Raw genomic sequence first — 25,219 nt, forward strand, 5'->3', positions numbered from 1 at the left:
AGTCTCATCTCTGGTTATGTTTCAGATTTACTTAGTGTTGGGTTTTATTTTTCTCATAATTGGATTTGTATGTGATGGATAGCTTGGAAGGAATGCACTAATGAGGAGCAATATACTGATATGGATTGTTTCACATAACAGGGTGGGGAACATTAGGGAGTAAGGGGAGATAAGAACTTGTGTCTCAAAGTACTAGACCTCACTGCCTCTTTGTATTCTGTGAAACTGTCCTTGAACCTGGATACAGTGGAGATTGTGTATTCTCGGTGCTGGCTCTGCAGGTTATTATCATAGCAACCAAGCCTGGCAACAACTGGAATGCCAAGGAGTTGAGACCAACCCCTGCGCCAACGGATTGGCTGAACCACACTCAGTCCTTTGCTCTGGTTGGCCAACAGAAGAGTACTTGAGAAATTTCTGTAAACAATAATTTTAGTTCTCTGTCGGCCCTGCGTGGTTTGTCAGTGAGCCCGTATACGAACCTTCATACTTATCATACAATACATTTTGCATATAATAAATTAAGCTTGGATTGAAGATCTCTTGATTCTTATTCCAATACCAGATTTGAATTACGCAATCTCGACAATTGGTGACCTCCGACTGTGATCTGGTGGCGGAACTTCGCTGGAATTCACCCAGCCTATTGGACATCACTGTCATCGAACTGTGTTTCACAAATTGCCCGGGCTTTTAAAAAGGTAAGCAAAACACCTATTGTAATATAACTGAAGTTTTGCACATTGGCTTTATCCAAATTAATTTTGTGAAACACCTGTTTGATGTAAGTGAACCCTATTCTACTATAAATAACAATTACAGTATACTATTTCGATTTCATAATATACTATGCAAATGTTTGATAATTGTGATGGTTAAACCCATGGGAGTGCGACGCTATGACTGAGGCTCATAGGAGGCACTTTAAAGTAGATTAGACAGTGCGACGCTATGACTAAGGCTCATAGGAGGTACTTTAAAATAGATTAGACAGTGCGACGCTATGACTAAGGCTCATAGGAGGTACTTTAAAATAGATTAGACAGTGCGACGCTATGACTAAGGCTCATAGGAGGTACTTTAAAATAGTTTAGACAGTGCGAGCTATGACTGAGGCTCATAGGAGGTACTTTAAAATAGTTTAGACAGTGCGAGCTATGACTGAGGCTCATAGGAGGTACTTTAAAATAGTTTAGACAGTGCGAGCTATGACTGAGGCTCATAGGAGGTACTTTAAAAGTAAGACAGTGCGAGTGTTGTCGTATGCATGAGAGTGTGAATGACAAACCTGTATACTTTGTTAGAAAACTAATTAGAAGTTAAAACGTCTGTGGCTGTCCAAACTGTGTAATTTGGGGATAACTGTTGGGTTCGTGATTGTTTAAACCATATAACCCATCAATAACAATTGGGAACATAAAGCTAAAGTGATTAATTGTGTGACTGAACTGGTTTTGAATAGTTGTGTTGAAACAATTTGGTTTATTATTTGATTCAGTGTTTGATGTTTGACATAGCATAATACTGGTTCTAGGTGTTTGGGTTGAAGCTTTTTGGTTTATGATTTGATTTAACGTTTGATGTTTGACCGTGCAAAATACTGGTTAAACAATTAGACCTAAACAATTCGGTTTATAAACGTGCACCAACTTTAACTAATTAGGTGGGAATAATTTGATTTAAATAACTAGATGAAAGTACTTTAAATAACCACAGAATATTGGAAACACTAACACAGCTCCTCGAAGGAACCTGCTCCCAGAGGAGAGGGAGAGAGAGTTGCGAGGGGAGGGGCTGGAGAGAGCGAAAGTGTGGCTTTTGGAGCCATGAAAAGACTGGGAGATGGCTGGGAACGCATGTGGGTTTCTGACGAGAGATGTTCTGAACTTGCTCACCCGAGCGTCGTGGGTGAGAAAGTGGAGAATATTTACATTTGCATTTTTGGTGATTTGGCAGACGCTCTTGTCCAGAGCGACTTGCAGGAGCGATTGGGGTTGAGTGCCTTGCTCGAGGGCACATCGGCAGATTTTTCGCCTGGTCGGCTCGGGGATTGTAACCGGTGACCTCTCGGTTGTTGGCGCGGCGCTATTGGTTACTAAACTGCCAGCCGCCCCATATGAGTTTAAGATTGTGGCGTTGTTGGATAATATGATGGCGGATTAAACTGACCATAAGTAATGTTGTTTTAGACGTAATGTATAATATAGTACAAAACAAATAGAGGGTTAAATTGAACTAATTATCATGGTAGAGCTAACATGGTACAGTGAGGGAACTTCATTTTGTGTCAGAGGGTAAGATGAGATCATTAATGGTACTATTAGTGGAAATCTATTTATCATTTCAAGGCATGGAGTAATAATCTGCATTTATGAGTGTAAATTCCACGGCTGATGTGTTGATTGAATGGGTACGATGAGTATTTGGTTTGGTAATGTTGAATGGGCTATTTGTAGCGAGCGTGTTTAGGGGTTAAATAGAAAAACTAAATTATACAATAAAGCTACTGCGATTTTCATTTGGTGACGTCACTTGCTCTATGAACTGGAAGTAGTTACTTTGAGAGCATCGCAGATGGTGTGAAGTGACTGGCGATGTCCCTGGTTCGAACACCGGTAGGGACAGTAGATAAAGCTTACGCAGTGGGGCTATATACCTGAAAGGTTGAATTAGATAGACTTTTCTAGAATATTTCTATTTAAGCTATGTAAATATGTTATAAGGTTACCATGCGCTCTCTCCGAAGGAGAAGGGGGAGGGTGAGAGACAGTACAGTTCAGATGGTAGGAACATAATTAAATGTATGCTAATCAACGATAGCAAGTATTTGTTTTATTAATTACGGCATAATCAGAGAGAACAGTTAAATAAATTGAATAGCGAACTGAAATGTTTAGCTGGGAAATATATATTTTTTTTTGGTACATTTTAGAACGATAATGTATTCTGGTTAAGTGGATGCAAGTGACATTGGCTGTTGTGATGGGGGAATAGCGCCAGCCTGTGGTGGGTTATGGATTTGTTACATAAACTTATATTTTAAACTAAAAGTGATGGAATAGGCTACAATTATAACATTATCAGAAAAAAGACACAATTTAATATGAAATAGTTATTACAATTATTATTGATAGTTATTACAGTTATTATCATTGATCCAGTAATGATATAAGGATAGTAGAGGAAGGCAGGGGATTTAATCTCATTTAGGGAAGTTATATTAGGAAGAAAATACCATTAAATTAGGGAACATTTGATGTAACTGTGATTGTATTGGCTAAAAACTCAAATATGACATATACAGGGAGGACAGGAGCAATAGAAGGGAAGACAGGTTTTCCTAGGGAGTTGAATAAATAATTGATAAATGGATCATTTGAGATGAGATCACATGTAGCAGAGTTAGGGTAATCAATTAAATAATCATAGTATACTCGAGGAATTTTGAGTGGTTTTATAGATTAGTAATGAGGAATTAGATTGATACAAACAATTATTGATGGGTTAAGACTGGGGATAACCAGGAGAAAGAGATTAGCTCATCTCGTTGGAATGTTGCCAAGGGCTAGGGGAGCAGTAGTGAAGTTAGGCCGTATTTAGGTCATAAAAGTGAACTACCAAATTAAAGCCTGGCTATTTGTGGTTGTTTTTCAAATTGGGTTTTCAAACAAAAAAACAACACACCTAGTATGATGTTTATAAAGCCTTATTGTTTCAATTTTGGGGGGTTTTCAGCAGGTCAAGGGTGATAGGTCTTAGAGGAGCACACAGTGAATTTTATGGAGTTTTTTAGGTTTTTGCTGAGTTTGGGGTATATATGATTTCTTATGAGAATGAATGTCATGAGGATTAATGAACACTTGGGATAAGTAACATTTATTAAATATTTAGAATAATGGTAATGTTTGGTATACTATGGGATGGAATTTCAATTGCCTCTGAACTCTGTTTTAACTTTCTGGTGTTAATTAATCATCCACACTGGTAAATTCTAAAGGCATGAGAGGAGGACTTTAAGATAGTTTATTTTACCAATAAATAAAAATAAGGGATGGCAATTGGATGATAAATTACCAATATTACCTAAGTGATTGTTAGGTAGGTGATAATATTGACACATGGGCAGTGACATGTGTCAAAAGGAGGGATGGATGGTAGAACAGATTAGACAACACTTTGTTGCACATGGGATTACTAATTATTTTTTAAAAAAAATATGTGTTATCTGTGCTCAAAATAATCACCAGGGCAGACAAAGGGCACCTCAGGGTGAGTATCCTCCGGCTAAGTACCCTTTCCAGCAATTGGAAATGGATTTTATAGTGTTATCACGGAGTGAAGGGAAGAAATTTAGATTAACCCCAGATAAAATGGGTTATCCCCCTTTGAGAAAGTGTTTGGAAGACCTTACAGAATGCCACAGTTGGCAGAACCAGACAGGCAGACATAGAACTAGAGAGCACCCTAGCAGAACACGTGAGAAGGTCGTTTATTAACCACACCTGTATGTCAGAGGTTTTGTGCCCCCACAGGTGAATTAAAGGAGAAGGTGACCCACTCTATCTAACCAGGAGACTGAAGCAGGCCTGGCGGGAAGGGCCCTACCAAGTACTGCCTTTTTGCCAGCAGAACAGCTGAGAGATCCATCTGGGTGCATGTCACACACTGTAAAAAGGCAAACCCAGCTACACCTGACGAACAAACACAGAGTTAGGAGAAAGATCCGATAACCACAAGGGTCCGGGGGTTGGCTCCTTAACGAAGATTCCCTTACCCTGTCTGATCATCCCTGTGTGAGTTCGATAGAAGGTGAAGCAATGGGTTGGCCTCTGGCATCTGACATGTTCTCAGGGCAAGGGTGGGGATTCACAGGTCTCCCGACGGTAGGTAGCTGTCTGATTGTGGGGGCCATATTCCTAACACACACGGACCCTCCTGTTTCAGCCAGAAGTAGTAGTTAACCTAACACAAGTTGAAAAGGCATAGGAGACAGCTAGACGTAGGGAAAGGGGAAATTCTAGAGTAAACCTCTCTGAGGGAGGTGGTGAGACCGGGGCTGTGGTAAAGATAGTGCAAAACTATAGACCTGGAGGAAGTAGTACAGGTGAGAACGGGGTATAGAAATCTTAACCTGTGGTTGGAATGGATTCACTATACGGCAAAAAACTATGTCTAAAGAGGACTGTTTTGCCTGTGGGACAGCCAAACCAGGGTTGACAACTACTCCGTTCCCCTTGACAGGCTTTGACTCTCTGTCAGGTTTATCCTCCATGCAAGCCCGATAACGGGGTCGTCCCGACCTGGGTTGCCTACGTTTGAAGTCTCAGGGGATTCTAATTGTTTTTCTAGGACTAGTAAGATAGGATACAGAGTAGGGCATCTTAGCTCTGCTCCCACACAGAGAATGTCACACCTAAAGAGACCATGACTAAATCTCTCCTCTTTGTTGCAGCAAGAGGATTATAGGAGCCAAAAGCAGGCCCGTGCTGACATCTGATGGTTGTGTGGTGATAACTGATTGTGAACTCACCTACATACGCAAACAATCAAACGTGTCAGAGACTGGTGAGTTGTCACGTAGAAAGTAGAACCTCCTCCCGGGATCCTTTGATGAAAGGATATATATATTGATGGGATAGGAGTACCTCGAGGGGTTACAGAACAATTCAAAGCTAGGAATCAGATCGCAGCTGAGTTTGAATCAAATATTTTTTTGTTGGTCAACAATTAATAAAAACTTCGATTGGATAAATTATATTTACTATAACCAGCAAAGATTTATAAACCACACTTGTGATGCAATAAAGGGATTAGATGAGCAGACAGCGGCAACTATCTTAATGACAAAGCAGAATAGAATAGCGTTGGATATGCTTTTGGCTGAGAGGGGCGGAGTTTGTGTTCTGTTTGGATATATGTGCTGTACTTTCATCTCCAACAATATAGCACCGGACGGGCCCGTGACCAAAGCGCTTGAGTGACCATCACCACGCTGGCGAACGAACTGGTTGAGAACTCTGGTATTGAGAGCTCCATAAACGATTGGTTTGATAACATATTTGGTAAATGGAAAACTATTGTTGTGACTATTCTGGGTGAAGTTATGGCCTCTATGGGTATACTTGTTCTTTGTGGATGTTGCCTTATTTCCTGGCTGAGTGACTGGTTTGGTGAGTACTCTTCTATGGTGGTTGCTGGATTTCTGACCCTAATAATTGTGTTTTTGCTGTTAATGTGTTGTGCTGCTTGCATCGTCCCCTGTCTCAGGAGGTCAGTGGTAGGAGCGGTGCAGGCGTCAGGTATGATGCTGTTGTTACCGGCCCAGGATGATGCGGGTGACTCTGCTACTGACTCTGAGACCAAGCTGTATGATCCATGGTTTGCCTAGTAAAATACATACACGCATTTATTTTCAGTTCTTGCTCATTTATTACCTTATGTTTTTACTAACCACTGTGATTGTTTATTCTTCCTGATGTGAAGGTAAAGGATTCCTGGGTGGCTGGTAGCCAACTCAGTACATGTTAGGTGTAGGGGACGAATAGAGGGTTAAAATTATAATTTTTTATTTTTTATTAACATTAAATGTTGTGATTTAATTTCCATATCCTGTTATTCTTAAGGGTGATTATACTCTGTTTAGAGTGACACCATAAATGGTGTCAAAAGAGGGAATTCAAAAATGTCCCTTTAAAAATCTTTAATCACACCCTAGAGTTTTAATAATCTTGTGTTTTGTGTTCTATTAATCCTGTGTTTTATGCTTTATTAATCAAGTTAGCCATGTGAATGTTTGTCTTTCCTTATGTGATGGTTTGAACTTCTTTGATGACTAGTAACAGTTTGCAAGTTGGGTGTCGATGGAAGGACTGAAGGACTTTTATTATCAAATTGTCTATTAATAAAAGTGTTTATTTTTGTTTGTATTGTATTTTAATGAGTGACACCCTAGAGGGCGTCAAAAGAGGGAATTGTTGGGTTTTATTTTTCTCATAATTGGATTTGTATGTGATGGATAGCTTGGAAGGAATGCACTAATGAGGAGCAATATACTGATATGGATTGTTTCACATAACAGGGTGGGGAACATTAGGGAGTAAGGGGAGATAAGAACTTGTGTCTCAAAGTACTAGACCTCACTGCCTCTTTGTATTCTGTGAAACTGTCCTTGAACCTGGATACAGTGGAGATTGTGTATTCTCGGTGCTGGCTCTGCAGGTTATTATCATAGCAACCAAGCCTGGCAACAACTGGAATGCCAAGGAGTTGAGACCAACCCCTGCGCCAACGGATTGGCTGAACCACACTCAGTCCTTTGCTCTGGTTGGCCAACAGAAGAGTACTTGAGAAATTTCTGTAAACAATAATTTTAGTTCTCTGTCGGCCCTGCGTGGTTTGTCAGTGAGCCCGTATACGAACCTTCATACTTATCATACAATACATTTTGCATATAATAAATTAAGCTTGGATTGAAGATCTCTTGATTCTTATTCCAATACCAGATTTGAATTACGCAATCTCGACAATAGCTAGCTAGCGACAGTTGCATAACCTAACACAAAACTACTGTAAATACATCTTGGCCAAAATCCCACCCGCCCCGGTAACGATAAACTATTACGGCTAACTACCGTAAACAAATATTTAAACAACTGTCTAATGTGATGAAACCTTGTCGTAATCGCACACGAGTTAACAATTGCCCAGTTACATCAGGCCACCTACGCAATGGATTCAACATGACAGTCGCTACTTCGCGTTGGGAGGGCAAAGTGTAACAGGAAGCTACAGTAGGTAGCTCATTTCACGCTACAACCTACATGTCATTGTTAATTTTAGTTAGTCAAATCTACCTAGCTAGATATTTAGATAGTGTAACATGATGCTCCCAAACCATGATGCGGCTGGCTGAAGGGGGCGTTGTCATGATAGCCAGACATCTAACTTGATGTCAAACTATCCTAGTTAGCCAGCCAATTTGGCTAACGAAGGCCCTCTCCCCCAATCAAGCGCAAATCAAGCAAATTGTGATTATACGAAACAATGAACGAGCTAGCTAACGTTCATTCGCTAAATTCCAATTGCCTACTATAAATATAAGCACAAGCCTTCAAATAAAACATTGTATCAGGACAGTTTGTTTCTATTTATCGTTAACAAAATGTGAGTAGAAAGTCAGCCATTTAACTAGATCGCAAACAACGTTACCAGTAGCTGGCATCGACATTGCTGGCTAACGACGACGTTTTGCTTCTCGGTCTTTCCTGGCTCTTCAGTATCACGTCAAAACGACGATAAACTCAGGTGCCGTTTACAATTTACTGGTTAGCTGCATTAAATATTATTTAACGTACCTGATGTCGATATTTCCACAGTGGTCAGCAACAGATTGATTTGCAAGCTATTTCTTTACGCACTTTAGCCTTTTGACGCTGTTGTTGTTTCAATGCGTACGTATGAAAATTATAGGGTACGTCGTGACATCATAGGCGCTTGATAGACACGCCCCGAATATAGTGCAACAAATGTGCAACAGTTGCATGCAATGCATTGAATAAACCTTTATACAGTGCCGTGAAAAAGTATTTGCCCCCTTTCTGATTTTCTCTATTTTTGCATATTTTTGATACTGAATGTTGTCAGATCTTCAACCAAAACCTAATATTAGATAAAGGGAATCTTAATTTACAAATAACAAAAATAAATTATACTTATTTTATTTATTTCATTAACAAAGTTTTGCAACACCCAATTCCCCTGTGTGAAAAAGTAATTCCCCCCTTACACTCAATAACTGGTTATGCCACCTTTAGCTGCAACTGTTGCATGGGTCCCATTATTCCTGGTGAAAACACTGCATTCCACAGTAAGAACCTTATACCAACTGTCAAGCATGGTGGTGGTAGTGTGATGGTTTGGGGATGCTTTTCTGCCTCAGGACCTGGACCACTTGCCTTAATAGAAGGAACCATGAATTCTGCTCTGTATCAGAGAATTCTACAGGAGAATGTCAGGCCATCCATCTGTGAGCTGAAGCGCAGCTGGGTCATGCAGCAATGATCCAAAACACACAATCAAGTCTACATGAAAATGGCTAAAAAACAACAAATGTGAATTTTTGGAATGGCCTAGTCAAAGACCAGACCTAATCCCAATTGAGATGTTGTGGCAGGACTTGAAATGAGTAGTTCATGCTTGAAACCCCACAAATGTTGCTGAATTAAAGCAGTTCTGCATGGAAGAGTGGGCTAACATCCTTCCACAGCGACATGAGAGACTGATCAACAAATACAGGAAGCATTTGGTTGGAGTCATTGCAGCTAAAGGTGGCACAACCAGTTATTGAGTGTAAGGGAGCAATTACTTTTTCACACAGGGGCATTGGGTGTTGCATAACTTTGTTTATGAAATAAGTATGTAATTGTTGTGTTATTTGTTCACTCCGGTTCCCTTTATCTAATATTAGGTTCTGGTTGAAAATCTGATAACATTCAGTATAAAAAATATGCAAAAGTAGAGAAAATTAGAAAGGGGGCAAATACTTTTTCACAGCATTTCTGTTATAAAAAAATAGTTTAGCATAAAATATATATTCAGGATTCAAAACAATTTAATCATACATATGAATGCGTGTTTGACTTTGACATTACTAACAACAATTTATTTAAGCTGGATGGGGGGGGGGGGGACTCAGAAGAGTCAATAAAACAATCATTCAGAATACACATTGATTTTTTTATTAGGTTGAATGTATTCAATGTACGCTTAATTGAGTGGCAGACATACAGTATATAGTACAATATAGGGACATATTTTTTAAATGCACAATTAGGAAAAGACAACTGCAGGTTTTTTATTTTTTATGACTGACTTTGTCATTAGATCGAAATAATAAGACATCAATTAAAAGTAATGTTTGAACAAGGTACAATTAGTATGCTTTGCAAATTTTAACATCTGGAAATTGGCACAAAATGATGAGAGATTAATTCCCCTTAAAATAAGCCTTTGCCTTTTTTAACGCTCAGCTGCTTCCATTGAGGCAGGCTGGCAAAGTGGTCTTTAGACATTCCAAATATGGCATTGAAGTCTGAGTCTAAGAGATGTTTCTGGAAGACAGAGGAGAGAGAGAGAGAGAGAGAGAGAGAGAGAGAGAGAGAGAGAGAGAGAGGAGACCATTGTTATTTTTCAAGGCAACATTCAAGTGTAAAGAATACATTTGTCAAGACACTTTTATTAAAACTATTTGTAATACATCGTAACTCACAGTAGTCTATGGAGGAATCTACTTTTCACACTTAAAAAACTACTGATCAATATAGCATCTGAGTGTATCGGCGTGGCAGTACCTTGAACACTTGTCACTTCATTATAGCAGCTCAGTACACCTACCTCCTTCTGGGTGGGGTTGACACCCTCAGGCAGCTCATTAGCTAGTTTGTTGATCAGGTCATCTGGTGGGTAAGACTGGAAGCTCTTCCTGGTTTCAACACCATTCTGCTCCTGAGAGACAATGATTAGATTCAGGAGGCAGTGTAGAACACCATTTCCCAAAATGCACTGCTCCGATAACTTTCAAAAGATTGTTCTGAATATCGGCGTGGCAGTACCTTGAACACTTGTCACTTCATTATAGCAGCTCAGTACACCTACCTCCTTCTGGGTGGGGTTGACACCCTCAGGCAGCTCATTAGCTAGTTTGTTGATCAGGTCATCTGGTGGGTAAGACTGATTGTTCTGAATTCGTGGGCCCAAAAAGTTTGGGAACCCCTGGGTTAGTGTGATGAACGTGATCAAATATATTTGCAATGGGAAGTAATAGCTGGTTTGTTAATTTCATTTTGGAAATGAAATGGTTGTGTTTTTGTATTGTTATGATTTCATGGGGCTTACTGGGGTGAATGGGCAGCTTATTCTTTAATATTATTTGATGCTGTGTGTGACTGTTGATAGCTGTGTCAATGTGTTTGACCAAAACCGGCTCTCCTTCAGCGCCATGGAGTGCGCAGGTATTACGTTCGCTGTAGTTTCAGCACCATGAGCCTGTCACCTTTGATGTGACACTGTTGTTGTCGCTATTGGTGATAGTGGTGTTAGGCTACTATTGGTTGTATAAACAGTGTTTTTTGTTTTGCTGTTCGCATTATTTTATGCTATGTCTCGCATGTTGTGTCCATGCCGGTTCCATCTCTGTGTGTGCGGCAGCCAAAACGCGCCTAGGCCTATTTTATTCATTCATAATGTCTCAAAGATAATTGCTCCTCTGGTCGGACTACAGAAGATAAAACGTCGGGCCCATTAAGCGATGCTATGTTTTCTGTTATTTTCTTTGATACAATGTATTGGAAGATTCTTGGCCCCTCTGAAGGCCTAGGTCCTATAGTCACGGTTCGCCACTGGTTCATCGTCTAGTTTTGATTTAGATTTGGTTGAGTTGTCAACTAACGTGAATTCAATGGGAAATCAACAAAACATTTCACAATTCCATTGGATTTAGGTTATAAGTTGGGTGAAAAAATTACGAAATGCCCTTATGTTGATGACATTTTGCAAATACAATGAGTTTTCCACGTTGATTCCAGATCATCACATTGCGTTTTTTAATGGTGTGGAAACAACGTTGATTCAACCAGTTTTTGCCCAGTGGGAAGTGTGTATGGGGCCAATAAAATTGATGAAACCATGAGTCTGTTGGGTTGAGTTCACAGCAAGGTTAGGTAAATGGATCCAGCTCATCATTGTCTCAATCCCTCTCCTTACACCAAGTTATGGTGAGTGCATAGATAAATAAAATTGTGCTTACATTTGGGATCCTTACAAGGGATGTCACCTCACCCAACTCTTTCTTCAGCTCTTCGTAAGTTTCCCCCCCTAACACAAAACATGTGTGTACAGTATTATTGATGGAATATATTAACTTAAACAGTTGTGTACACTATTTGGCACACACACACACACACACACACACACACACACACACACGCACAAACACACAGAAACACACACACACACACACACACACACACAAACAGACCAAGAGTTCATCTGTAAGAGAAGGAGATCATTTTCACTCACACTCCATTTGGAGGGGTCCCAGGCGGTGAACCAGCCGGTGAAGGTGGGGGGTTCGTACCGCTGCTTGATGAGGAGGATAGGGGTGTCAGGGTCCCGGGACCCTGGGTGGGTACGCAGGTACTCCTGACTGGTGACCACCGCCTCCTTCTTCTCCACCTCATTGGCCTCGTTCCCCACCCAGAGGAAGACCTGGTTATAATAGTATTATAGTCTAATGTTTGGACCTACACACTGAAGAAGGCTGTTAAGCTGAAATTTTAACAAGACACATTGTACCTGGTCCCACGTGTCTAGTAGATTGACATCATCCTCGCTGAGGTCATCCTGGGTGAACTGGGTCACCTCGATAACGATGAAACGGCCAGTCTTATTGGAGCATTCAAAGAGACACGGCTGATGATCCAGAGCAGCCTGCTGTTGTCTTTCAGAGCACACACACAAGACACACACAGAGAACACAAAGAACTTTAAATACAGCAAACAGTTTACTTGAAATTCATAATATCTAGCACAGTGAATCACAACCCATCAATTGTACATGGTTTAGGGTGCAATCACTTCACTAACTTAGTACAGCTGCTCCCATTGACATTTTATTAGATCATATTTGGTTGAAATACAGATTATGGCAAGGTAAACATACTACCATACTTTAAGTTTATTGGCATAAGGGGCCTTCCCTCCAAGTAAATCCCAGAATTCAATGTGCTCCTGACCCTCAGCCATGATCTCTTCAGCAGTCGAGTGCTGTCCAATCACAGCGCTGACCTCCTTAGCCATGGCCCTCTCATCCCCACTTGATCCCTGGCCAATCAGAGAGAGACTATTAGACAGAATGTTGTACCATCTCTATATCTCTGTGTCTGTGTCCCAAATGGCAACCTATTCCTACTTCTTTTGACCATTGGACCCTGGTCATTTGGTACGCACACAGTATCTCTAACCTGCTATATCTGTAGTATCCACAACTGCATATACCTAATTCTCCTCCCTACAGTACCTTGCCACACCACAGGTGAATCCCTGACTGGCTCCTCAGCAGAAAGACATCGTTGGAGTTGAGCGAGGCTGCCAGGGCCGGCACCTCGATGGCTTTGGTGTTGGAGGCGTCAGAACCGCGGACCTGGAACAATCTGACGGGTGGCTCTGGGTCAGACATGCCTTTTCTGGAGGTACCGCCCTGAGGAACAGAAGATGAGGAAAGTAGGTCAGGTTTGATTTAAACATACAGTATGTGGTAATAAATTACTTCATGGTTAGAAATCCTATATCAACCTATAATCATGGTTAAACCAAAGACAATCCATTGTTATCAGATAATGACAACCAGTTTCACAATATTTACATTTTATCATTGTACCATTAAATCAAAACAAAACTGTCTCACCTCACAGATTACCATTTTACCCTTAAACATGGCCATGAAGTGTCTGGGTTCCTTGCCCATGGTGATGCTCACTTGTACAGGCTGGTTGCCATACTTTTGATCCAGGGCCACGGCCTGGAAGGCAGACGCTGCTATCTCATCCTGAGAGGCATGGCTCCCCTAAAAAAAAAGAAAAAAATATATAAAGACGAGGCATTTAGGTCTAAAGGTATGCCATTACAAATAAAATGATTAAACTTTATTCATTCTACAATGGCAGTGAGCTCCCTTACTTGCCACATGTAGAGGAGGTAGTTTAGCTTGCTGTGGACCTCATAAGTGTAGAGCACCAGGTAGCAGTCTCCTCCATAGAAGAAGCCATGCCACTGGGGTTCCACTGGGACCAACTCCAGGTCCTCGATACGCCACACCTGCACGTGTCACAGAGAGTGTTACAAATTTCCACAAGTAACAAACGGTGAGTAGAATGACGGAGAGATATCTTGGAACAAATTACATAAATCAGAGTTCATGTTCTGGTGAGTTTACCTCCACCTGACCAGTGCCATCGTCCACCATGCGCTCCTGTGCCGCTACTTCTGGCATCACATGCATCCGTGTGGCATCAAACTTCTCCTGAGTGACGTTGGCTAAGATATATATGTACAGTTGAAGTCGGAAGTTTACATGCACTTAGGTTGGAGTCATTAAAACTTGTTTTTCAACCACTCCACACATTTCTTGTTAACAAACTATAGTTTTGGCAAGTCGGTTAGGACATCTACTTTGTGCATGACACAAGTAATTTTTCCAACAATTGTTTACAGACAGATTATTTCACTTATAATTCACTGTATCACAATTACAGTGGGAGAAGTTTACATTAACTAAGTTGACTATGCCTTTAAACAGCTTGGAAAATTCCAGAAAATGATGTCATGGCTTTAGAAGCTTCTGATAGGCTAATTGATATCATTTGAGTCAATTGGAGGTGTACCTGTGGATGTATTTCAAGCCCTACCTTCAAACTCAGTGCCTCTTTGCTTGACATCATGGGAAAATCAAAATAAATCAGCCAAGACCTCAGAAAATAAATTGTAGACCTCCACAAGTCTGGTTCATCATTGGGAGCAATTTCCAAACGCCTGAAGGTACCACGTTCATCTGTACAAACAATAGTACGCAAGTATAAACACCATGGGACCACGCAGCCGTCATACCGCTCAGGAAGGAGACACGTTCTGTCTCCTAGAGATGAAGGTAATTTGGTGCGAAAAGTGCAAATCAATCCCAGAACAGCAGCAAAGGAACTTGTGAAGATGCTGGAGGAAACAGGTACAAAAGTATCTATATCCACAGTAAAACGAGTCCTATATCGACATAACCTGAAAGGCCGCTCAGCATGGAAGAAGCCACTGCTCCAAAACCGCCTTAAAAAAGCCAGACTACGGTTTGCAACTGCACATGGGGACAAAGATCATACTTTTTTGAGAAATGTCCTCTGGTCTGATGAAACAAAAATAGAACTCTTTGGCCATAATGACCATTGTTATGTTTGGAGGAAAAGGGGGGTTGCTTGCAAGCCGAAGAACACCATCCCAACCGTGAAGCACGGGGTGGCAGCATCATGCTGTGGGGGTGCTTTGCTGCAGGAGAGACTGGTGCACTTCACAAAATAGATGGCATCATGAGGAAGAAAAATTATGTGGATATATTGAAGCAACATCTGAAGACATCAGTCATTAAGTTAAAGCTTGGTCGCAAATGGGTCTTCCAAATGGACAATGACCCCAAGCATACTTTCAAAGTTGTGGCAAAATGGCTTAAGGACAACAAAGTCAAGGTATTGTAGTGGCCATCACAAAGCTCTGACCTCAATCCTATAGAACATTTGTGGGCAGAACTGAAAAAGCGTGTGCGAGCAAGGAGGCCTACAAACCTGACTCAGTTACACCAGCTCTGTCAGGAGGAATGGGCCAAAATTCACCCAACTTATTGTGGGAAGCTTGTGGAATGCTACCCGACACGTTTGACCCAAGTTAAACAATTTAAAGGCAATGCTACCAAATACTAATTGAGTGTATGTAAACTTCTGACCCACTGGGAATGTGATGAAATAAATAAAAGCTGAAATAAATCATTCTCTCTACTATTATTCTGACATTTCACATTCTTAAAATAAAGTGGTGATCCTAACTGACCTAAGACAGGGAATTTTTACTAAGATTAAATGTCAGGAATTGTGAAAAACTGAGTTTAAATGTATTTGGCTAAGGTGTATGTAAACTTCCGACTTCAACTGTAGGTAAGACAGTGTTGAATCACAAAACAAAGACAAGGTGAGGAATTAGATACTAAAGGTAGTATTTGCCAAGTACTCACATCTCAATCATACATCAAAAAGGAAGAAAGGTACAAAGGGGTTCTTTGTAGAGGGATATGGGTCTACCTAGAACCTTTTTCATCTTAAGAACCGTTTTTGGAAGAAAGGGTTCTTTTGATTATTTTTTGGAAGGGCAAGAAGGATTCTTTGGAAGGCAAGACCGGTTTAAATAAAACCCTTCTGAATCTGAATAAGCTTTTAAATGTATTTTTTCTTCTTCTTTTAAATAGTGCCTTGAGCATGAAGGTTTACCTCAGTGTATAAACTTTAACCCTCTAGAGTTGAAAAAGATTGAAACGGAGAAGTGAAAGTGGTCAGGTGAAATTATGAAGTGAGTGGACAGAGAAATACAGCTTCACTCTATCCAATCAGAGTAGCAGGGTCCTACAGCTAGTCCTTCTCTTTACAGACAGGCAACCTAGCCAGTTGAGTTTTTTTTTTGATCACGGATAATTACAAAAATACTCAGATCATAATCGTATCCAGGAAATTGCCAATATCCGTTAAGATACTAGTTTTATCCGACTACTCGGCAAACCTCTAACTTATTGCACCAATTACTGAGATGGTTGTTTCAGTTTACATGATTTAGGTAGTCTCAATTATCAATCTTTCCTACCCTGGCAGTCATTCTGAATGCAGGTTGTGGGTGATTAAAAGTTCAAATTGTTGGATATCCTACCACTTGCTGGAATCCATTAGGAATTACACATCAATTTGCACGCTTGCATAATGTGACTTGCAGGCCTGATGTGGCCTGAAAACCAGGTGTTAAGGTATAACTAGTCCCTCAAAGAAAGGCCTTATGATATATCCCACTGGGCACACCATGTAATTTCAATGTGGAAATTTGGGTAATATTTGGTTGAGACGTTGATCAATGAGATTTCAACCTTTATTCACCCACTCAAAAAGACAGCCTAAAGTTTGTTGAAATCCCAATGTGTTATCACTATGCTTTCAATCATCTAAAAGCACAACCACATTCCAATGGAAAAACAATGTCAGATTTTTGGTTTAGTTGTCATCTAAATGTGTTATCACTGCACTTTAAAAGCACAAAAAAGTTCAAATGGGAGTACATTGTCAGATATTTTGTATTTGTACAACAACTGAATGTGTTATCACTGTGCTTCATCTAATAGCACAACCAACCAAATGACCTAAATGGCAGTTGAAATTTCATTAAAAGTACCTAGTGAGAGTGATCAATGCTGTTTGAGATTCTGCGCAGATTATTATAGCAATTGTGAAGATCTCCACAGACCTGTGACCTTTGCATGCTATCTTGAACATGCACATTTTCTATGATTACATAAGACATTTATAGTTATAGTAGGCTAACCTCAATGTGGCCATGGATGTGTTACTCATTTTAAGGTTGAATAAATAATGTTACATTAGTTTAAGATAGCCTTAACTTTAGGCTATTTACTGTATTACAAAAGTAATATTGAATTGTGTTTGGTTGTGTCACGCTCTCCCGCTCCGGTGCTCGACGTCGCGGGTCTACTAACCACCCGGCCTGGCAACCCACATTACGCACACCTGGCAACCATCATTACGCACACCTGCTCCCCATCGTTATGCACACCTGGACTTCATCAGTACCTTGATTACTTCCCCTTTATTTAGCCCTCAGTAGCCTCAGTCTTCAGGCAGCGTTGGTTATGTTTTTCATGCCCTGTACGCAGCTCTTGTTTTGTATAACGTCATGTTCTTCGTTATTAAACTCACCAACTGCACTTGCTTCCTGACTCTCTACATTACAGAATACTGCCTCAACAAATGGAAGCAGCAGAAAATCCAGACATCTCCCAGAGGGTCGGCGAACAGGAATACCTAATCCACCAACACCATGACCAACTTGCGTAACTGGGTACAGTTATGGATGAGGTTCTCCGTGTTCTCCAACGCCTCGACATCACCCGAGGGGCTTCACCTCCAACTAGCGGAAGACCCTCTATCACGAGTCGTCCCAGCGAGCCAGTCCCCCAGCCCATCCAGCAGTCCGCCCAGGTCAGCGATGCCCGATTGTCCCTCCCTCCCTCCCTGTAGCTCAGTTGGTAGAGCATGGTGCTTGCAACGCCAGGGTTGTGGGTTCGTTTCCCACGGGGGGCCAGTATGAAAATGTATGCACTCTGGATAAGAGCATCTGCTAAATGACTAAAATGTAAATGTAAAAAATATGATGTGACTCCATCTAAATGCTGTGGCTTCCTACTCCAGTGCTCCCTCTATTTCTCCCATGTCTGTTTATTATTTATGCTTAGTCACTTTAACTCTACCCACATGTACATATGACCACAATTACCTCGACTAGCCGGTGCCCTCGCACATTGACTCTGCACCGGTACCCCCCTGTAAATAGCCTCCCTACTGTTATTTTATTTTACTGCTGCTTTTTAGTTATTTGCTTTAATTTTTTTTACTTAAAACATCAAAAAAAAAAGTGTATTTAAAAAATGCATTGTTGGTTAAGGGCTTGTAAGTAAGCATTTCACTGTAATGTCTACACCTGTTGTATTCGGCGCATGTGGCAAATAAAATTTGATTTGATCAGACTGGAGCCCCTACCACTGAGAGGTCCAAGGTTGCCACGGTCATTTCCTTGCTGACCGGACGGGCGTTGGAGTGGGCCATGGCCGTCTGGGAGAGAGAAGGAGCTGGGTTCCTTTGAGAGGTTCAGGGCGTTCTTCGATCATACACCGGAGGGCAGAGAGGGAGGTGAGCGCCTACTCCAACTCCGGCAGGGTGCCCGGACCGCTGCGGAGTATGCCCTCACCTTCCGGACCGTGGCAGCCTCCAGCAGATGGAATGAGCCGGCGCGCCGCACCCTATTCAGAAGAGGACTGCGCAAAGAGGTCCAGACGGAGCTGGCGTGTCGAAATGACAACCTCTCCCTGGATGCACTCATCGTGATGGCCATCCGTCTGGATAACCTACTTCGGGAGCATGGGCACCCCCATTATCTTTCGCCCTCCTTTGGCCGTCCTGAGACAGAGCCTGAACCCATGGAGGTAGGGTCCACACACCTCCCAGCGGCAGAGCGATGCCGTCGGAGACAGCTAGGGCTCTGTCCCTATTGCCGTCAGGAGGGGCACCAGCTTCAATGGTGTCCGGCGCGTCCCAACCAGGGGACCATGAGGGCAGAGGGATAGTCCCGTGATCATCCATCTCCCAGGGTAGGCGTGAGTATTCCATCATCATCACTTTCCACCAAACCCTTTTCTGGTTTCAATTTCACTGGCTGGCTGTCCCACATGTGTTGTCTCTACAGCTCTAGCGGACTCCGGTGCCGCTGGGAATTTCATTGACAAGGCCCTCGCCTACTCCCTGAACTTCACCTCATACCCACTCTCCTCTCCTTTTCCAGTTCAAGCACTAGATAGTCAACCACTGGGATCCGAGACAATCACACACATCACAGCACCACTCACCATCACCATGGGACCCCTGTACCAAGAAAGCCTTCCCTTTCTCATCATCGAGGCACCCGTACACAAAGTCATCCTCGGCCTCTGTGGATCCAATGTCACGACTCCACCATCTCCTGGTCGAGGATGGAGATCATTGCCTGGGCACCCGGATGTCGGAAGACCTGCTTTCCCTTACCCTGTGGTTCCACGTCGGTTGAGAGTCGTGTGGTTGCCCTCCAGGCCGACATCCCGGAGGCTTACCAGGATCCCCGGTAGGTTTTCTCCAAGACCCGCGCCACCTGTCTCCCTCCTCATCACCCCTGGGACTGTGCCATCGAATCCGCGCAGCCACGTCCACCCCCTGTCGGTGGCTGAAACCAAGGCTAAGGAGGAGTACATCCAGGAGGCTCTCCAACAGGGTTTCATCCGCCCATCCACCTCCCCTGCGTCGGCAGGCTTCTTTTTCGTGGCCAAGGAGGGAGGTCTACGTCCGTGCATCAATGTAGGGAGGTCTCAATTCCATCACCACCAAGTACCGCTACCCTCTCGCGTTGGTGCCGGCCGGCATTGAAAAAACGGGGCCCGTTTTTTTACTAAACTGGACCTGCGGAGTGCCTACAATCTGATCCGCATCCGGGAGGGGGATGAATGGAAAACGGCCTTCAGCACGATGTCTGGGCACTACGAGTATTTGGTGATGCCTTATGGATTAGCCAATGCTCCATCTGTGTTCCAGGCATTTGTGAACGAGGTGTTCTGGGACATGCTTGGGCGTCAGGTGGCCGTGTATATTGACGACCTCCTGATCTACTCGGCCACCTTGGAGGATCACATCGCCCATTCCAGGTAGTCCTGGGACGACCTCCTGGAGAACCACCTGTACGTCAAAGCAGAGAAGTGCCAGTTGCATTAGGCCGCTGTCTCCTTGGGATACCGGATCAGCCCACAGGGAGTGGTTATGGATGAAAGGAAGGTTGAGGCAGTCAGGTTATGGCCAGTCCCAACCACCATAAAGGGACGACAACGGTTGTTGGGGTTTGCCAACTTCTACCGCCGCTTCATTAAGAACTTCAGCTCCATCGCCTCTCCTCAAGGGTGGCCTCCGTAAGTTGGTGTGGAGTCCTGCAGCCGATGAGGCCTTCCGCCTACTGAAAGGGCGTTTCACCTCCGCCCTGTTGCTGAAACACCCAGATCCTACGCTGCCCTTTGTGTTGGAGGTGGACACCTCAGAAGTGGGTGTGGGGGCTGTCCTGTCACAATGCCAAGGTAAACCACAAACGTTTTATCCATGTGCATACTACTCTAAAAAACTGTCTCCTGCAGAGAGGAACTATGACGTCGGCGACCGGGAGCTCTTGGCGGTGAAGTTGGCACTAGAGGAGTGGAGACACTGGCTGGAGGGTGCCAAGGACCCATTTCTCATCCTCACTGACCATCGGAACCTGGAGTACATGCGGACAGCGAGGCGGCTGAACCCGCGCCAAGCAAGTTGGGCCCTTTTCTTCACTAGATTCAACTTCACCCTGTCATGCTGCCCGGGTTCAAATAACATCAAAGGCAATATCCTGTCCCATCTCCACAATTCGGGTTCCTGTCCTGAGTGCGCCCATCGTTCCGCCCTCCCGAATCGTTGCCCCCGTGCTTTGGGACGTAGACGTGGACATCCGCCAGGCTCTGGAGAGGGAACCCACGCCTGCTACCTGTCCTCCGGAGCGCACCTATGTTCCCACTGAGGTAAGGGATCGGCTGTTGCCCTGTGTGCACACATCCCTTGCCGCTGGACACCCAGGTATCACCCGCATCATTCAATCCATCCCCGCTAAGTACTGGTCGCCCACCTTGGCGCAGGACATTGCCCGCTACGTCAACTCCTGCTCCGTATTTGCCCAAACCAAATCACCCGGCACACTCCAGCAGGGAAACTCCTTCCCCTCCCCGTGCCTCAGCGGCCTTGGTCTCATCTGTCCATTGATTTCATCACTGATCTCCCCTCTTCAGATGGTTTCACTACTATTATGGTTGTTGTGGATTCTCTAAATCCTGCCATTTTAACCCTCTCTCTGGTCTCCCTACCACTCTCCCGGTTGCTGAGGCACTGTTACAGCAGGTCTTCCGGCACTATAGCCTTCCGGAGGACATCGTCTCCGACCGTGACCCCCAATTCACGTCACAGGTATGGAAAGCCTTCATGGAGAAGCTGGAGGGTCACGGTCAGCCTCACTATCGGGTTCCGGCCTCAGTCCAACGGGCAGGTGGAGAGGATGAACCAGGAGCAGGGGAGGTTCCTTAGGAGTCACTGCCAGGATCGGCAGGGGGAGTACGCCCAGAATTCACTGCGTCACTCCTCCACCGGGCTGACCCTCTTCCAGTGTGTCCTGGGATATCAGCCAACCCTGGCTTCGTGGACTCCATGCCAGACCGACGCTCCTGCGGTGGACGAGTGGTTCAGGCGTGCAGAGGAGGTTTGGAATGATGCCCACGTGAGACTCCAGCACGCCGTCTGCCGCTAGAAGGAGCAGGTGGAATGCCACCTCCGTCAGGCTCCTGTGTTCCATCCTGGTGATCGCGTCTGGCTCTCCACTAGGAACCTCCCGCTCTGCCTGCCCTTTAAGAAGTTTGTTGTGGTGCCATATTCTTTCAATTTTTTAATAATGGATTTAATGGTGCTCCGTGGGATGTTCAAAGTTTCTGATATTTTTTATAACCCAACCCTTATCTGTACTTCTCCACAACTTTGTCCCTGACCTGTTTGGAGAGCTCATTGGTCTTCATGGTGCCACTTGCTTGGTGGTGCCCCTTGCTTAGTGGTGTTGCAGACTCTGGGGCCTTTCATAACAGGTGTATATATACTGAGATCATGTGACAGATCATGTGACACTTAGATTGCACACAGGTGGACTTTATTTAACTAATTATGTGACTTCTGAAGGTAATTGGTTGCACCAGATCTTATTTAGGGGCTTCATAGCAAAGGGGGTGAATACACATGCATGCACCAATTTTCCGTTATTTATTTTTTTGCATTTTTTGAAACCAGTAATTTTTTTCATTTCACTTCACCAATTTGGACTATTTTGTGTATGTCCATTACATAAAATCCAAATAAATATCAATTTAAATTACAGGTTGTAATGCAACAAAATAGGAAAAACGCCAAGGGGGATGAATACTGTAAGGCACTGTACACGTCAGCTACCACAGCAAGTGAAATCACTGCAACACTTAACAAAGATCTGCAGTCAGTTTTAGAATGGGTGGCAAGTAATAAGCTAGCACTAAATATTTAAAAAACTAAAAGCATTGTATTTGGAACAAACCATTCACTAAACCTCAACTAAATCTTGTAATGAATAATGTGGAAATTTAGCAAGTTGAGGAGACTAAATTGCTTGGTGTAACCCTGGATTGTAAACTGTCATGGTCAAAGCATATTGATGCAACGGTAGCTATGATGGGGAGAGGTCTGTCCATAATAAAGCACTGCTCTGCTTTCTTGACATTGCTATCAACAAAACAAGTCCTATAAGCCCTAGTTTTGTCGCACCTGGACTACTGCCCATTCATATTGTCAAGTGCCACAAAGAGGGACATAGGTAAATTACAGTTGGCCCAGAACAGAGCAGTACGGCTGACCCTTAAATGTACACAGAGAGCTAACATCAATGACATGCATGTCAATCTCTCATGGCTCAAAGTATAGGTGAGATTGACTGCATCACTACTTGTCTTTGTGAGAGGTATGGACATGTTGAAAGCACTGAGCTGCTTGTTCAAACGACTAGCACACAGCTCAGACACCCATGCATACCCCACAAGACATGCCACCAGGGGTCTCTTCACAGTCCCCAAGTCCAGAACAGACTCCAGGAAACGCACAGTACTACACAGAGCCATGACTACATGGAACTCTATTCTGCATCAAGTAACTCATGCAAGCAGTAAAATCTGATTTTTTAAAAACAGATAAAACTACACCTTATGGAACAACGCGGACTGTGAAGAGACACACACACACACAGGCACACACGCATACGCTAGCACTCGCACTCTACACACATGCACATTGTAATATTGTTGTATGGTGGTATTATACTGGATGTAGTGGTGTAATGATGTTATATGATGGACTGTTTTATTTTATTTTATGCAATTTCAACATATACATAGTTCTGATGATTATGTTAAAACTAGATTGATGTAACAACCTGTTGGTCAGGTTAAGTCATTGTATTTAAGTAAAGGTTTTATCCTAATTTCAATGTTTACAACGCTGGTTGAAATGAGATGAAAACAGTACTGATTGATGACTTTTTCAAAATCCAAATGTATTTTCCATGTAGATTCCACGTCACAATAGGTTGACAAATGACATTGAAACAACATTGATTCAACCAGTGTGTGCCCAGTGGGTTGACTTTACTGTTGGTGCACTCCTTGAAAACAGCATTTGCACAGATCGTTACCGTACCTTGAGCCTCTCCTGTCTGTTGCTCTCTGGTCCATTCCACTGAATAATGGTCTTACCAGAATCCAACAGAAAGACATCCCCAAGATTGAAGCTTTCCCAGCTCATCTCGACCTACAGTATGCGGGAAATTGTGACAGATGTATTACAATTAAAATGTCAGGCATTTTCAGAGGCACTTCCTGTTGTGTTACACAGAATGACTTCCCTTATATGTGTTTCTCACCTCCATGGCGCTTATCCTTTTCTTCCCTTTCACATGCAGCAGTCTCTGGATGTCATAACTGTTGGTCTCTGTGTGTCTCATTCCTGACGCCACCCCGCCCTTCTTATAGCTGTAGGGGACGGAGAGGTAAGTAGGCTAGAAAATCAATCTCTTGCTTTTATTACAGTGTAATGTCTGTATTGCATGCACAATGTTGTTTTTGTTTTTTTGAGATGTTGATATAAGAGCATTTGCTCTAAAATAAAATGTGTATGAGAGTGCACACTAATCACAATTGATAACTATACTCATTTGGCCAAACTACACCCACAGAAGAATTACCCTCAGTGCTTCGGAATAAAATCAGAATGGGAATACTGAACTGAGTGTAATGATGGGATTGCTCTCTCTCTGTAAGCCTATAAGGTTAATGTGGCTCCCTTGCTGCACTGCAAATAGACTTACATGACCCCTTGTTTGAAGTATCCTTGGTTCTGGAGCTCACTGTGCTAGACAGGCCCTGATCCCAGCTGGATGGATGGCCGCACCCTGTTGGAGAGAGAGAGAGAGAGAGAGAGGGAGAAAAATACTGATTGACAGCCGCTTTACCTCGATTCGCCAGATTATAATCCCAGGATTGTGGGTTACTGCTCTGAATGTGTACTCCATGTTTCTCAGATACAGGCCATCTCAATCTGATGTTGGAAAGAAAATAGTTCCTTGGCCCACCTCCTGGTTTTGGACCCTGGGAGGAGTAAATCTTTAACCATAAATTGCATTATCTGACACCAGAGGTTATTGAAATGGATATTAAAAAGGAGTTCCATATCCATTTCAGGATTACTGGAGGTTTACTGCAGAACTAATGTATTTACATCATAAACCGGTTGGACAGGGTGTTGTCGGAAGAAGAGGAAGCAGCATTCAAAAGCAGTGTGTTGCTGTTGACACCCACTACTATACGTTTGATTCAGTCAATCTCACAAAGTTCACGCCATACTGTATTTTACTGTTCTGATGGTCAGAGATGTGTATGCCTCAGCCCTCTGACCATTAACTCCATAGATCCAGCCACAAAACATCCTAACTCTCTTCTCTCAAATCACATCATGAAACTCGGTGAGCCACTGTCTGAAATCACAGAGGGCAGATATGATCAAGTCAAACAGTACCTGGAGTTGCTGCTGCGGAGACAGAAGACAATCGTGTCCAGCTAGAGAGTTGCTTGCTTGTTTGTAGGAGTAAGTGTCTCTGTGTGTGTCTGGATGGTTCTTCCGTTGATTCAAGGTTGGACACAGCAGTACAA

The 25,219-nt window shown here is 43.0% G+C and overlaps 2 protein-coding genes across 3 annotated transcripts in view; both read right to left on the minus strand.

The window, feature by feature from the left end:
• LOC311138709 (putative Bax inhibitor 1) overlaps window positions 1–8,487 on the minus strand; it is a 33,979-nt gene extending 25,492 nt beyond the window's left edge. The window contains exon 1 of one of the 2 annotated variants that reach the window (XM_084173501.1): window positions 8,355–8,487. The gene's annotated coding sequence lies outside the window, so the exon portion shown is untranslated. The remainder of the gene's footprint in view (window positions 1–8,354) is intronic. The other variant, XM_084173502.1, reaches the window with a different exon arrangement.
• Window positions 8,488–9,995: 1,508 nt separating this feature from the next.
• Window positions 9,996–24,582, minus strand: LOC311138821 (advillin-like; the record flags this gene model as incomplete). Its single annotated transcript, XM_084173631.1, has 17 exons — window positions 9,996–10,109; window positions 10,393–10,503; window positions 11,804–11,871; window positions 12,072–12,264; window positions 12,352–12,489; window positions 12,727–12,879; window positions 13,076–13,255; window positions 13,463–13,621; window positions 13,735–13,872; window positions 13,991–14,091; window positions 19,265–19,377; window positions 19,440–19,727; window positions 20,011–20,120; window positions 23,712–23,822; window positions 23,935–24,043; window positions 24,379–24,422; window positions 24,523–24,582. The coding sequence occupies 17 exons, from the start codon at window positions 24,580–24,582 to the stop codon at window positions 9,996–9,998; spliced, it is 2,190 nt and encodes a 729-aa protein (XP_084029757.1).
• Window positions 24,583–25,219: the final 637 nt, after the last annotated feature.

Source organism: Coregonus lavaretus (genome assembly GCF_964263955.1).
Source record: "Coregonus lavaretus genome assembly, chromosome: 12".
Classification (NCBI taxonomy): Eukaryota; Metazoa; Chordata; class Actinopteri; order Salmoniformes; family Salmonidae; genus Coregonus; species Coregonus lavaretus.